The following is a 13,329-nucleotide window of genomic DNA, read 5'->3' as shown; positions in this document are numbered from 1 at the left end:
CGATTTTCTTGCCCAATTGGGTGTTTGTTTGTTGTTTTTTTCCAAAACATCCTGGTGGTTTTATTTTATAGCCTCTTTACCCCCTTTGCCCTCTCCTACCCACTCTGGTGCTGTGGTGTAAACAAAAAAGACTTTTCCTCTCTCTGTTAAATCCTAGCTCACGTTCATGGTCTAACACCAGCTCTGGCAGGATACACATTTCAAATCTGACATATTTTAATCACAAAACAGAAAATAAAATTACTTTTTCTATCTTTTGTTGTCTGGTCATTATTCAAATCATATTGGTTCCTGGCTCTGGTTGTCTTCTGATAACTTGCTTGCCAGGGTCTCCTTCTTTCTTCTTTCTCTGTGCTAACAGTCTATCTTCCATCTCTGTCCTCCCCTTCCATTTCCCTTCCCTCCCCCAGAGGTCTGGCATCTTTCCTTTTTTTCATCTCCATCATCCCGCAGCTGCAGCGCTGGACCCCACCATCACCAGATCCACTATCTCTCCCTCCTTCCCTACCACCCCAGGGTCCACCATCTCTCCCTTTCTCTTCCCAACTACCCTCATATCCAGTATTTTTATCCCCCCTTCTTTACCTCCCGTACTTTATTATGCAGACCTAACTAATCCATTTGGTTTTTAAATGAAACCTCAAGAAGTTTCAAAACATATTGCTGACAGTTTCCCACAAAGCATGAATTTACCAAAAGACAATTTCCCAAAGCACAAGCCTGGAGGAAACCCCTTAACAAGCAAACTAAAATAATTCAGTCTATTATAGGTCGCAGATCAGGGGGGCCCAAGGATCTTGTACGCACTCCAAATTCAAAATCACAATCACAGTAAAGAGCTGGCTATAATTTTAGTTTACAAAATGTATTTCTCCCTTCCAGATGCTACATGAAAACTGTTTCCGATGATCTTCCATAGCACTGAAACTTGATTCGCTCTCTCCCCCCCAAAAAAAAATACATTGTAGCTAAAAATATTCCCCAACTCTATCAGAATTCCCAAAATAAATTGGTCAAGAAAAAGAAAACCAAGTGGAATGAAAGCCGAGAAGAGCAAGAAGTCAACCCAGAAGACGGGCGATCGTTGGAATGTTTGAAAAGACTTTGCTCCCATTACCATGTGTGTTTTCTTTGAGTGCAGGACCTCTTGCCCCCCAAAGGGATACAGAGAAGTGCAATAACCCGACACCCGTGATCGAAAACCGCCGACGGCTGCTACCGCCGCTGCTGCTCTAAAAGCTCCTGTTTAGCCAGTGGCAGGGGAGGGGGAGGTCCTTAGTGCACCTTCTGTCGGTGGACAGCACATGGTTTGGATGACAGGAGCTCGCACAAACCCCAGGACAACAGCTGATTCATTCATTGGAGCCGACAGAGAGGCACCAGCAATGCTCTAGTTTCGGCGACTCTGCATACTTCAACCAAACCCCTACCCTACCCCTGCGCCCCCTAAAGCAGCAGCGGCAGTGGACAGTCAGCAAGAGGAAGCACTGCCGCTCCTGCTTTAGAAGTCCTGAAGGCACAGGGAGGAGGGTTGGGCCCCGAATCGGCGAGGCTGATTTATTTTTTTTAATATGAATTGATTCGATTCACCCGAAGTGAATTGGTGAATCGATTTAAATTGGAAATCGAGTAGCACTACCGGTTAGTGTTCAGGAAATCTGTTTTGGGTACTGAGGCTTAAGGGGAGTGAGGCGATTTTCCAACAAATCACCAATGTCTGTTTTATCATTCCCTCTGTGAGAAATTCCTTAACCTCAATTTGTCCTGTTTGTGTGTTTTGATTAAATGCAGGGATTGCCTGTCACATGTTTGATGTACAGCACTGCGTACGTTTGACAGTGCTATAGAAATGATAAGAGGTAGTAGTGTTTAAAATGTGTTAATTTTCATAAGGGCCCTTTTACTAAAACTTGGCACATGCTAAGCTTTTAATAGAAGTAGGCACCATAGTCTTCTGGAGAGTAGATTGCCTGTTTATCTATTTACATAGCTTTATATCCCGTTCTCCCCAACGAGCCCAGAATTGGTTACAGGTTAACAGACATAGAATACAGGCAAGACAGGTTACGGTTTATATATTTACAGCAATATGTTTATCTGAATTTGTCTAGACAGAGGATCTAGTTCTACTATACATTTATTCTTGATTGTTGTTTAAGGGAACATTGCCCTAGGCAGGGGATTGGGTGAAAAGGTACGTTTTTATTGCTTTCCTAAAGTTCAAGAGTCCTTCGGTGGATCTGATTTGTGGGCGTAGTTGATTCCAATAGCTTGGAGTAGGATTGATTTCTGGCATTTTGTGGAAGGAGAGCACGGCCATAAAAGGTTTGTGTGCATAGGCGTATTTTCCTCCTGGGAGCGGAGTGGCCTGTTGGCACGTATTGAGGTAGTTTGGATGATATGTAATCTGATGCCATGTTGTGCAAGGACTCGTATGCCGTCTGTTTACCTTTATATTATACATATTATTACAAGTAATTGGGTTTATTTTAATTTGTGATGTGAACAGTTCTGATACCTGTCACCTTAGAAACCTCCTTCACCTGCTCCTGAGTTCACCTGTGGACAAATGCCCAAGGTCTCTGCCAGAGAAGTTCCTTTCTATGGCATTGTACCAGGCCAGACATTTGCATTTATTCCCTATTTTGTTCAGAAATGGTATTGAGCTACATGTTGGAATGTTTATCGAAGAACCACTAAATAATAAGGCTCAGTATTACCCAGCTGTATATTCTGTACACAGAGGATAGGAATCTACACCTATACATCCGTGAAATGTTCTGATTTTTAGCAGGGGGGTCAGCTGTAATTGAAAACCATAATCCTTTATATCTCTGGTCTTCTAGAGGAGCCAGTCCTCCCTTGTGCGATGTCAAGACGAGTCAGGATAGCAGGTGGCGACTTCAGTATGACATCTATCAGCATTTCTTACCAGAGAGTGACTTTAGGGAAACTGTGCTGCTGAGCCACCTGCAGAACATGAGTACAGCGCAGCTGGTGAAAACACATGGCGTTCAGGTAAAAGCTGAAAACTTAAGTGCAAATGATACAAGATAGTAGTACTTAACACTTTTTTTTTTTTTTTTTTACAGAGTATACGTTTTTTGAGTGTGGTTTTGTTTTTTCACTTTCACAGAGGCCTTTATATTCCTACATGATTAGCCTTTGAAAACACAATCAAAACTGAAGTGAACCCTCACACAGACAAGGAAAAATTGCAAATTTCATTACAGCACTAAAAAATAATAGTTTTAATTCCCTTCAGCATCATTATAACCCCAAACACCAACATACTTATGATTTTTGTCTTTTAACCTTTTCCTATCGTAATAAATTTTATCCCAGGACAAGCAGGCAGCATATTCTTTACGCATGGGTGACGTCACCGACGGAGCCCACGGTACGGACCTTTTTACTAGAAAGTTCTAGTTGGCCGCACCGCGCGTGCGCGAGTGCCTTCCCGCCCGACGGAGGAGAGCGTGGTCCCCAGTTTCTTCGTTTCCGCGGAGCGAAGAAGACGTGCGTTTTTCAACTCCGATTGAAATCCTCTTTTGCCTTCCCGCTCGCGTTCTTTTTTCGTTTTATTTACCTTCGGGTTCTTTTTTATTTCATTTCCAAAAAAAAAAAAAAAAAATTATTTTCTTTTTGTTTCGTTTTTTGTTTTTGCCCCGGCGGGGCCTGTTGTCACGATCCAGGCCTCGGGGTTTGATTTTGCGGAGGCCGTGTTCACATTCATGCCCCCGCAGCCCGGTTTTAAGAAGTGCCAGCGGTGTGCACGCCCGATCTCCCTCACTGACCCACACAATTGGTGTTTACAGTGTTTGGGACCGGAGCATCGGGCGGACTCGTGCACCCGCTGTGCCACTCTTAAAAAACGCACTTTGAAGAATCGCCAAATCCAGCAAAGTCTGCTGTTCGGCACCGGCCCGACTATGGACTCGACTTCTTCAACTGCGGCACCATCGAAGTCGGCACCGACCACCTCGACACCGCCTGACATTACATCGGCGCCACCGGCGCCAGGTAAGCCGGCTAAGAAGCCTTCCACCCTTGAGCGCCCTCCCACCTCGGTGGCGACACCGGCTCTTTCGGCTCCACGCCGAACTAAAAAGCGCTCCGCTCCGATATCGGTGAGTGCCTCGTCATCGGCCGCCTCATCGCCGGAGCGTAGAGCGGCACCCATGGAACCAAAGCAGAAAAAAGTGGTTCCGGTGCCAACCCTGGATGACCGCATTGCGGCCATCCTCCAGGATAAGTTGCAGGAACAACTCCAAAAGCAACTTAAACAGCTCTTGCCCTCTATCCTGGCACCGCTGCTTTCGGTACCAGACCGGCCCGAGCCCCACACCGTCCAACCGGTATCCACGCCATCGGTACCTATGGACCCCTCCATGCCCATTCTCTCGGCACCGCATATCCATGCCCATGCCGAGACCGTAGCTCTGACGACATCCGATCCTCCTCGGGACCGAGCGGAACACCGGTCTTCCCGCGAACCTGACCGGCACCGTTCTTCCCGGGACCGAGACAGACACAGGTCTTCATCCCCCGGTACCGTCTCGGTACGCTCAGGCAAGTCTCGGTCTAAAGCTCATCATACCGAACCTTCCACTCCAGTCTCTCGGCACGCACACACCGATGTCAGAGACCCGGACCTCTGGGAGGAATCTCCCCTCGGTACCGAGGAGGATGCATCGTCGTCGGACGAAGAGCCCTCGGCCCCCGATACCACATCTAAACCTGAGCAATCTTCTTTTTCAAAATTCCTCAGGGAGTTATCAGGAGCCTTATCTTTGCCTCTGGAATCCGATTCCAAGAAGTCACAAGCTTTCCTGGAGGCATTAGATTTCGATCAACCTCCTAAGGAGTTCCTGAAGTTACCCGTGCATGACATCCTGCGGGAAACTTTTTATAAAAATTGGGAAAATCCATTAACTGTCCCTGGGGCACCCCGTAAACTGGATAGCCTTTACAGGGTTATCCCAATCCCGGGATTTGATAAACCCCAGCTGCCCCATGAATCTCTCCTGGTTGAGTCCACTTTAAAAAAGACTCAAGGCTCCAGTGTATATGCCTCTACCCCTCCTGGCAGGGAGGGCAAAACTATGGACAAGTTTGGCAAGCGGCTCTACCAGAATGCCATGCTTGCCAACAGGGCAAACAATTACTCTTTCCATTTTTCATTCTACCTGAAACATCTGGTAATGCAACTCTCCGCCATGCAAAAGTACATGCCGGAGCACAAGGTTCCACTATTCCAGCAGCACATCTCCAGCCTGCTTCAACTTAGAAAATTTATGGTGCGCTCCATCTATGACTCCTTTGAGCTCACCTCTCGTGCATCTGCCATCGCTGTGGCCATGCGCCGCCTGGCCTGGCTCAGGGTCTCTGATCTGGATGTCAACCATCAGGACCGACTAGCCAACGCCCCATGTATGGGAGACGAATTGTTCGGAGAGTCTCTGGATACCACCACACAAAAACTCTCCGCCCATGAGACCAGATGGGATACTCTCATTAAACCAAAGAAGAAGGCCCCTCCTGCTCGGCCTTACAAACCACAGTCTTCATACCAGCGCAGGTTCTCCGCTAGGCCGCTTAACCCGCCTTCACAGCAACCTAGGCGGGCTCGCCAACAACACCACAACCAGGCTCGTGCACAGTCTAATCAACCTGCCAAGCCTCTTCCTCCTGCCAAACCTTCTCAGCCCTTTTGACTCCTCTCTCCAGGGCTTAGCCAGTCTTCCACCCTCATTGCCTCTCCCTCAACCAATCGGAGGCAGGCTCCACATTTTTCTCAGCCGTTGGGAGGTCATCACATCGGACCAGTGGGTCCTCAACATCATCCGCCACGGCTACTCTCTCAACTTCCAGACTCTTCCACCAGACAATCCTCCCGTAGAGTCTGCTTCTCTTTCAACTCAAACCCCCCTCCTCCTGAGGGAGGTCCAATCCCTCCTTCTCCTCAATGCCATCGAAGAAGTACCTCTGGAACAAAGGGGCCGGGGATTCTACTCCCGTTACTTTCTGGTTCCAAAAAAGACAGGAGACCTACGTCCCATTCTCGATCTCAGGGACCTCAACAAATGTCTTGTCAAGGAGAGGTTCAGAATGCTCTCCCTTGCCACGCTTTACCCTCATCTCTCTCAGAACGACTGGCTATGTTCCCTGGACCTCAAAGAGGCCTACACTCACATACCAATCAATCCAGCTTCACGTCGCTACCTAAGATTCCAGGTGCACCATCGCCATTATCAGTACAAAGTGCTACCTTTTGGCCTCGCTTCATCACCCAGGGTGTTCACCAAATGCCTCATTGTGGCGGCGGCCTTCCTCAGGTCTCACAACCTCCAGGTGTTTCCCTACTTGGACGATTGGTTGGTGAAAGCACCTACGTCTCCGCTTGTGCTACAAGCCACTCATCATACCATCTCTCTCCTCCACCTCCTGGGGTTCGAGATCAACTACCCCAAGTCGCATCTGCTTCCCACGCAGCGCCTTCAGTTCATTGGAGCAGTTCTCGACACCACACTGATGAGGGCGTTTCTCCCCTCCGACCGTCAGCGGAACCTGCTCCGCCTGTGTCGTCAGGTGCTCCTTCATCACTCCATCTCTGCCAGACAGATGATGGTCCTCCTGGGCCACATGGCCTCGACGGTGCATGTGTTTCCCCTGGCACGACTCCACCTCAGAACACCTCAATGGACTCTGGCCAACCAATGGTCGCAGACCTCGAATCTTCTTTCTCATCCCATCTCTGTGACATCGTCTCTTCAGCAATCTCTACAATGGTGGTTGAACTCCTCCAATCTTTCCAGGGGCCTTCTTTTTCATCTGCCCCCGCATTCCATGATCATCACCACGGATGCCTCCCCTTATGCATGGGGTGCTCACCTGGGAGACCTACGCACCCAAGGTCTTTGGACCCCGCAGGAGCGTCTTCATCACATCAATCTCCTGGAACTACGAGCCATGTTCTATGCTCTCAAGGCCTTCCAACACCTTCTTTGCCCTCAGGTTCTGCTCCTGTGCACGGACAACCAAGTTGCCATGTACTACATCAACAAACAGGGCGGCACCGGATCTCGCCTCCTTTGTCAGGAGGCTCTTCGCATTTGGACCTGGGCCACGGCCCGCAGTCTCTTCCTCAAGGCTGTCTACATCCAGGGCGAACAGAACTCCCTGGCCGACAATCTCAGCCGCATCCTTCAACCTCACGAGTGGACCTTGGACCCTCCCATGCTCCACTCCATCTTTGCTCGCTGGGGCACTCCGCAGGTGGACCTATTCGCAGCTCCTCACAACCATCAGCTGCCCCAGTTCTGCTCCAGACTCTTCTCTCCTCATCGTCTGGCCCCGGATGCATTCCTTCTCGACTGGACGGATCGGTTCCTCTATGCCTTTCCTCCTCTACCTCTGATGTTGCGGACTTTATCCAAACTCCGCAGGGACGGAGCCACCATGATCCTCATAGCTCCCCGGTGGCCTCGTCAACACTGGTTCTCCCTCCTGCTTCAGCTCAGCTCCAGGGATCCCATTCCTCTGCCTGTGTTTCCTACTCTACTTACACAGCAACATCAGTCTCTACTACATCCCAATCTGTCTTCGCTCCACCTGACAGCTTGGTTTCTCTCGGGCTGACCTCTTCAGGAAATCTGTCTCAGCCTGTCCGTCTCATTTTGGACGCCTCCAGGAAACCGACCACCCTCCAATGTTACCATCAGAAGTGGACCAGGTTCTCCTCTTGGTGCCTCCGTCATCATCACGATCCCACCTCTTTAGCGGTGGAAACTGTTCTGGACTACTTGCTCTCCCTGTCCAATGCAGGCCTCAAGTCTAACTCTATCAGAGTCCATCTCAGTGCCATCACGGCATTCCATGAACCTGTCTTAGGAAAACCTCTCACGGCTCACCCTCTGGTTTCCCGATTCATGAGGGGCCTCTTCAACATCAAACCACCTCTGAAGCCTCCTCCGGTCGTCTGGGACCTGAATGTGGTTTTATCTGCCCTCATGAAACCTCCCTTTGAGCCGCTTGCCACAACTTCGCTCAAATTTCTGACATGGAAGGTTCTTTTCCTCATTGCCATCACCTCTGCCAGGAGGGTTAGTGAGCTTCATGCACTGGTTGCCGATCCACCGTTCACTATTTTTCACCATGACAAGGTGGTTCTGCGCACCCATCCAAAGTTCCTTCCAAAGGTGGTCTCAGCTTTTCACCTCAACCAGTCCATTGTGTTGCCTGTTTTCTTCCCGAAACCTCATTCACATCCCGGAGAACAGGCATTGCACAGTCTTGACTGCAAGCGTGCCCTGGCTTACTATCTTGATCGTACAAGGGCTCACCGCTTGTCCCCTCAGCTCTTCCTGACCTTCGACCCAAATCGTTTGGGTCGACCGGTCTCTAAACGGACGCTATCCAACTGGCTTGCAGCTTGCATCGCGTTCTGTTACGCTCGGGCCGGTCTGTCACTAGACGGCGCTGTCACGGCCCACAGGGTAAGAGCTATGGCCGCTTCTGTTGCTTTCCTCCGTTCCACACCCATTGAGGAAATCTGCAAGGCGGCCACCTGGTCCTCAGTTCACACATTCACTACTCACTACTGTCTGGATGCTTTCTCCAGACGGGATGGGCACTTCGGCCAATCTGTACTTCAGAATTTATTTTCCTAATGGCCAACCATCCCTCCTCCCTCTTTGTTAGCTTGGAGGTCACCCATGCGTAAAGAATATGCTGCCTGCTTGTCCTGGGATAAAGCACAGTTACTTACCGTAACAGGTGTTATCCAGGGACAGCAGGCAGATATTCTTACGTCCCACCCTCCTCCCCGGGTTGGCTTCTTAGCTGGCTTATACTAACTGGGGACCACGCTCTCCTCCGTCGGGCGGGAAGGCACTCGCGCACGCGCGGTGCGGCCAACTAGAACTTTCTAGTAAAAAGGTCCGTACCGTGGGCTCCGTCGGTGACGTCACCCATGCGTAAAGAATATCTGCCTGCTGTCCCTGGATAACACCTGTTACGGTAAGTAACTGTGCTTTACGTTTCGCTGGTTCCAATCATAATTATTTTAGCAAAGTTTTGTATTATTCACCGTTATCATTTACGGCTATTGTAAACATAATGTAAATAAGTCATAAGTCTGTGTAAATTCAGATATTTTGTGTTCCTGGCTCTTTATTAGTCCATACAGACTGTTTATCCACGATGGGAATAACATTTTTGGAATGTCCCGTCATACGGGACACATGATAGGAAAAGGTTAAATTATGAATGATACATACCATAATTTCAATAAATACATTTTTCCAATCCTCCAGTTGGAGGTATGAGCTTCCAATGGAAGGCAATGGTCAGCTGAGCTGCGTGAAGACTGTGAGTGACAAATTGTTCCAGTAGTGTGGAAGTCATTGGCATGCCACCTACCCAATAGACTCAACTGTTGAGTGAAAACAGGACCATCCATTATGTTTAAATCTGCTTATTGCAAGATAGTACAAATGGTATTGATTTAGAAAATATTTTAAAATAATGATAGGAGAAAATATTTTACCTCAGATTCAAAGTTTAAAGTATCAGATCTTTGGGGGGGGGGCCTGGCTACTGGGTTGGGGGCTTGGTTTGGTGGGTGTTGTGATTGGACTGTGTATTTTATTGTTTTCCGCTCCTGCTTTTCTTAATTAGGGGATATGGTGATCAATATACAGAGTGGGTCTTCTGTAGGGGTGAGGCCTTTTTGAGGGTTTGTCAACATAATTATTGACTAATGTATTCTATGGTCCTTTGGACTTTTTTATATAACTGTAGGGGTTTTTTTTAATCTGGGGGGACTGTTCTTTATGGGGTTTGAGGAGGGGGTGGGAGAATTACAGATCAATATGCTGTTGTATTGTTTATTTCCTCTGATTCCGTATTCTGCAAGCTTGTACTGCTTTTTGAATCTTCAATAAACAGATTTTCACATAAAGTATCCAATCTCCATCCCCCAGGATGAAACAGATTTGTACACAATATAAAGCACTTTGCAAGAGGCTTTAAGTCTTATAGCCTTCCATGTTGTTATCAAACTTCCCTTCCCATTTCTCTTCAGCCTGTATGTGGATACTTTTTAATATATCACAGAAAGGATAAAACATTTTAATACCAGGCTCCTCACTTTGGGGAACAGATTTGTATATAAGGTTTCCCAACCATGCAGAATGACCTTCCTTTTCTCTGTAAGACAAGAATCACAAGCCTCCATTTAGATAAGCTTATGAAAAGCAGTCCACTATTGCCAATATGAAGGTGGCAATGCCGTGGCATCTCTAGAAACCAGTATTGATGCATGTGCTTTTTCCCTACTGTACCCACCTTACCCAATAAATTATGACCTCCCCCAATCCCCATAGGCACAAAAGATATAACATGTCAAACTAGCATATAGGAGAGGCTATGCGTGCTCTCTTTCAAACCTCTGTCCAGATATGCAATAATATTGGCCCTGAAGTGTTGAATAGCAGTACAAAACCTGAAAGCATGTGATAATGTATTACCTGCTACTCCACATTTTGCACACACAAGAGAGAAGGCAGAAAATGCATGTTGTGCTTGCACTTGCAAAACAGGCTGTAGTTAAAAGTACAAGACATTCCCTATAGTAGGTACTATATATCAAGGTAGGTATACATTTTATGATCTGACCAATATCTGCTGCTAATAAAACGTATCCCTAGTTCTGTGTTCCATTTATGTGATAGATAATTTTTCTGTGGAACTGTTTTGCATAATGCTTTATGTAAATCCCAAACTGTCATGTGTTTACCTTTTTATTAAAAAAAAAAAAAAAGTCCCCAGTTTTTTCCACCAGACCATTGTAATGTAAGCAAAAATCTCTCATTGCAATAGATTGGCAAAAAGCTATATTGTACTATTTTGCTGACATTGGACACCAAGTACAAAATTCTTTGTTGTACCCATCTTATAAATGGTGTACCGGAGGTGGGGGGGGGGGGGAGGTAAGGGGAGGCTGGTTTTGGGGGGGTTGGATGGATGGGTATGGTGTTGTGGGTTCTTTCATATAACTTGAGCTTGTCATTTCTGTTTATGATGCATTTTGTTGTCTTCCCGTTGAGCTCAAAATATATTTGACTTATAAATACCTCAGTGTCTAACCCAGGGAAAACTAAATTCACGATAGGCACAAAGTTTTATACTAAAAGGATATGCCATGCTTTTCGTAAGGGTCTCAAAATTATATTACACTTAAAACACTCATAAGAACATAATAGCCATACTGGGTCATCTTGCCCAGTATCCTGGTTCCACAGTGGCCAGCCTAGGTCACAAGTACCTGGCAGAAACCCAAATAGTTACAACATTCTATACCGATCCCACACAATCAGTGGCTTCTTCAATGTCTTCCCAATAGCAGACTATGGAATTTTCTCCAGGAACTTGTCCATATCTTTTTAAACCCAGCTACTCTAACCATAGGATCTTATCTGTATGGGCTTGTAAAGGAGAAAAGTGCCCATTCCCATATCCAACAGTGTCTTCTAATTTTAATGCTCAGTTCATGATATGTCTTAAAAAGACAGGCTAAGCTTTATATAAACGCACATAAGGAATGCCTAGCCTACCCATTTACCAACTCCCTTGCAAAAATTCCATCTTCAATTTAGATTCTTGAACAGGGCCATCCTTGATAATGAGAGATCCAGTATAAGCAAAATCAGCAGCTATATCACATCCCCACCACATGTGAATAAGAACATAAGAATAGCCACTGCTGAGTCAGACCAGTGGTCCATCATGCTCAGCAATCCGCTCACACGGCGGCCCTCTGGTCTAAGACCAGCACCCTAACTAAGAGTAGCCCTACCAGCGCACGTTCTTGTTTAACAGAAACTTGTCTAACTTTGTCTTGAATCCTTGGAGGGTGTTTTCCCCTATAACAGCCTCTGGAAGGGCGTTCCAGCTTTCTACCACTCTCTGGGTGAAGAAGAACTTCCTTATGTTTGTACGGAATCTATCCCCTTTCAACTTTAGAGAGTGCCCTCTTGTTCTCCCTACCTTGGAGAGGGTGAACAACCTGTCCTTATTTACTAAGTCTATCCCCTTCAGTACCTTGAATGTTTCGATCATGTCCCCTCTCAATCTCTTCTGTTCGAGAGAGAAGAGGCCCAGTTTCTCTAATCTTTCACTGTACGGCAGCTCCTCCAGCCCCTTAACCATCTTAGTCGCTCTTCTCTGGACCCTTTCGAGTAGTACCGTGCACTTCTTCAGGTACGGCGACCAGTGCTGGACGCAGTACTCCAGGTGAGGGCATACCATGGCCCGATACAGCGGCATGATAACCTTCTCTGATATGTTCATGATCCCCTTCTTTATCATTCCTAGCATTCTGTTTGCCCTTTTTGCTGCCGCCGCACATTGTATGGACGGCTTCATCGACTTGTCGATCAGAACTCCCAAGTTCCTTTCCTGGGAGGTCTATCCAAGTACCGCCCCGGACATCCTGTATTCATGCATGAGATTTTTGTTACCGACATGCATCACTTTACACTTATCCACGTTGAACCTCATCTGCCATGTCGATGCCCATTCCTCGAGCTTGATTATGTCACTTTGCAGATCTTTGCAATCCCCCTGCGTCTTTACTACTCTGAATAACTTTGTATCATCCGCAAATTTAATCACCTCGCTCGTCGTACCTATGTCCAGATCATTTATAAAGATGTTAAAGAGCACAGGTCCAAGCACTAAGCCCTGCGGCATCCCACTGGTGACGCCCCTCCAGTCCGAGTATGTAGCTCTCCTGTCATCAAAGGGAATCAAAGGTTAATTCTGGAAGAATATAGGGATAATATATATAGGTAAAGCAATTATCATTCCCTCCACTTGCTATTACTGAAAAGGGTACGAGCTAAATCCAAATCCCTCCCTCCCCCTATTCCGCCCCCCCCCCAAAAAAAAAAAAAAGTTCTAGAGCAGTGTTAACCTAGAGGACATAATTTAACATAGTAAATGACAGCAGATAAAGACCTGCATGGCCCATCCAGTCTGCCCAACAGTCACATTCATTATCAAATCATTACTGAACCAACAATCCAATAGTATTACAACATATTTTTTGCTACGTTTCACTTTGATGCCTTGCCTTCCCCCACTGAAATACACAGGACCCGTATTCATAGTAAATAAGAATGTGATATAAGAAAAATGTATACTTGGTCTTGATCCATCTGTGTTATTTTCAGAGCTCAGACCATAAAAAATGTTTGTCCCCTCCTCCCCCCCCCCCCCCGGCCCTGCTTCAACTACTGGACTTTCCATCAAAGTCCTTTCCAG

At 46.9% G+C, this 13,329-nt stretch overlaps 1 protein-coding gene across 3 annotated transcripts in view; it reads left to right on the top strand.

The window, feature by feature from the left end:
* Positions 1-13,329, top strand: part of TM7SF3 (transmembrane 7 superfamily member 3) — an 85,486-nt gene that overhangs the window by 45,365 nt on the left and 26,792 nt on the right. For all 3 annotated transcript variants that reach the window (XM_033951688.1, XM_033951686.1, XM_033951687.1), the window contains exon 5: positions 2,847-3,018. In XM_033951688.1, the coding sequence (XP_033807579.1) occupies positions 2,847-3,018 (172 nt within the window). The remainder of the gene's footprint in view (positions 1-2,846; positions 3,019-13,329) is intronic.

This window comes from Geotrypetes seraphini, chromosome 7 (genome assembly GCF_902459505.1).
Source record: "Geotrypetes seraphini chromosome 7, aGeoSer1.1, whole genome shotgun sequence".
Taxonomy (NCBI): Eukaryota; Metazoa; Chordata; class Amphibia; order Gymnophiona; family Dermophiidae; genus Geotrypetes; species Geotrypetes seraphini.
The sequence above is the reverse complement of the archived record's forward strand: the minus strand, read 5'-3'. Positions and strand labels throughout refer to the sequence as shown.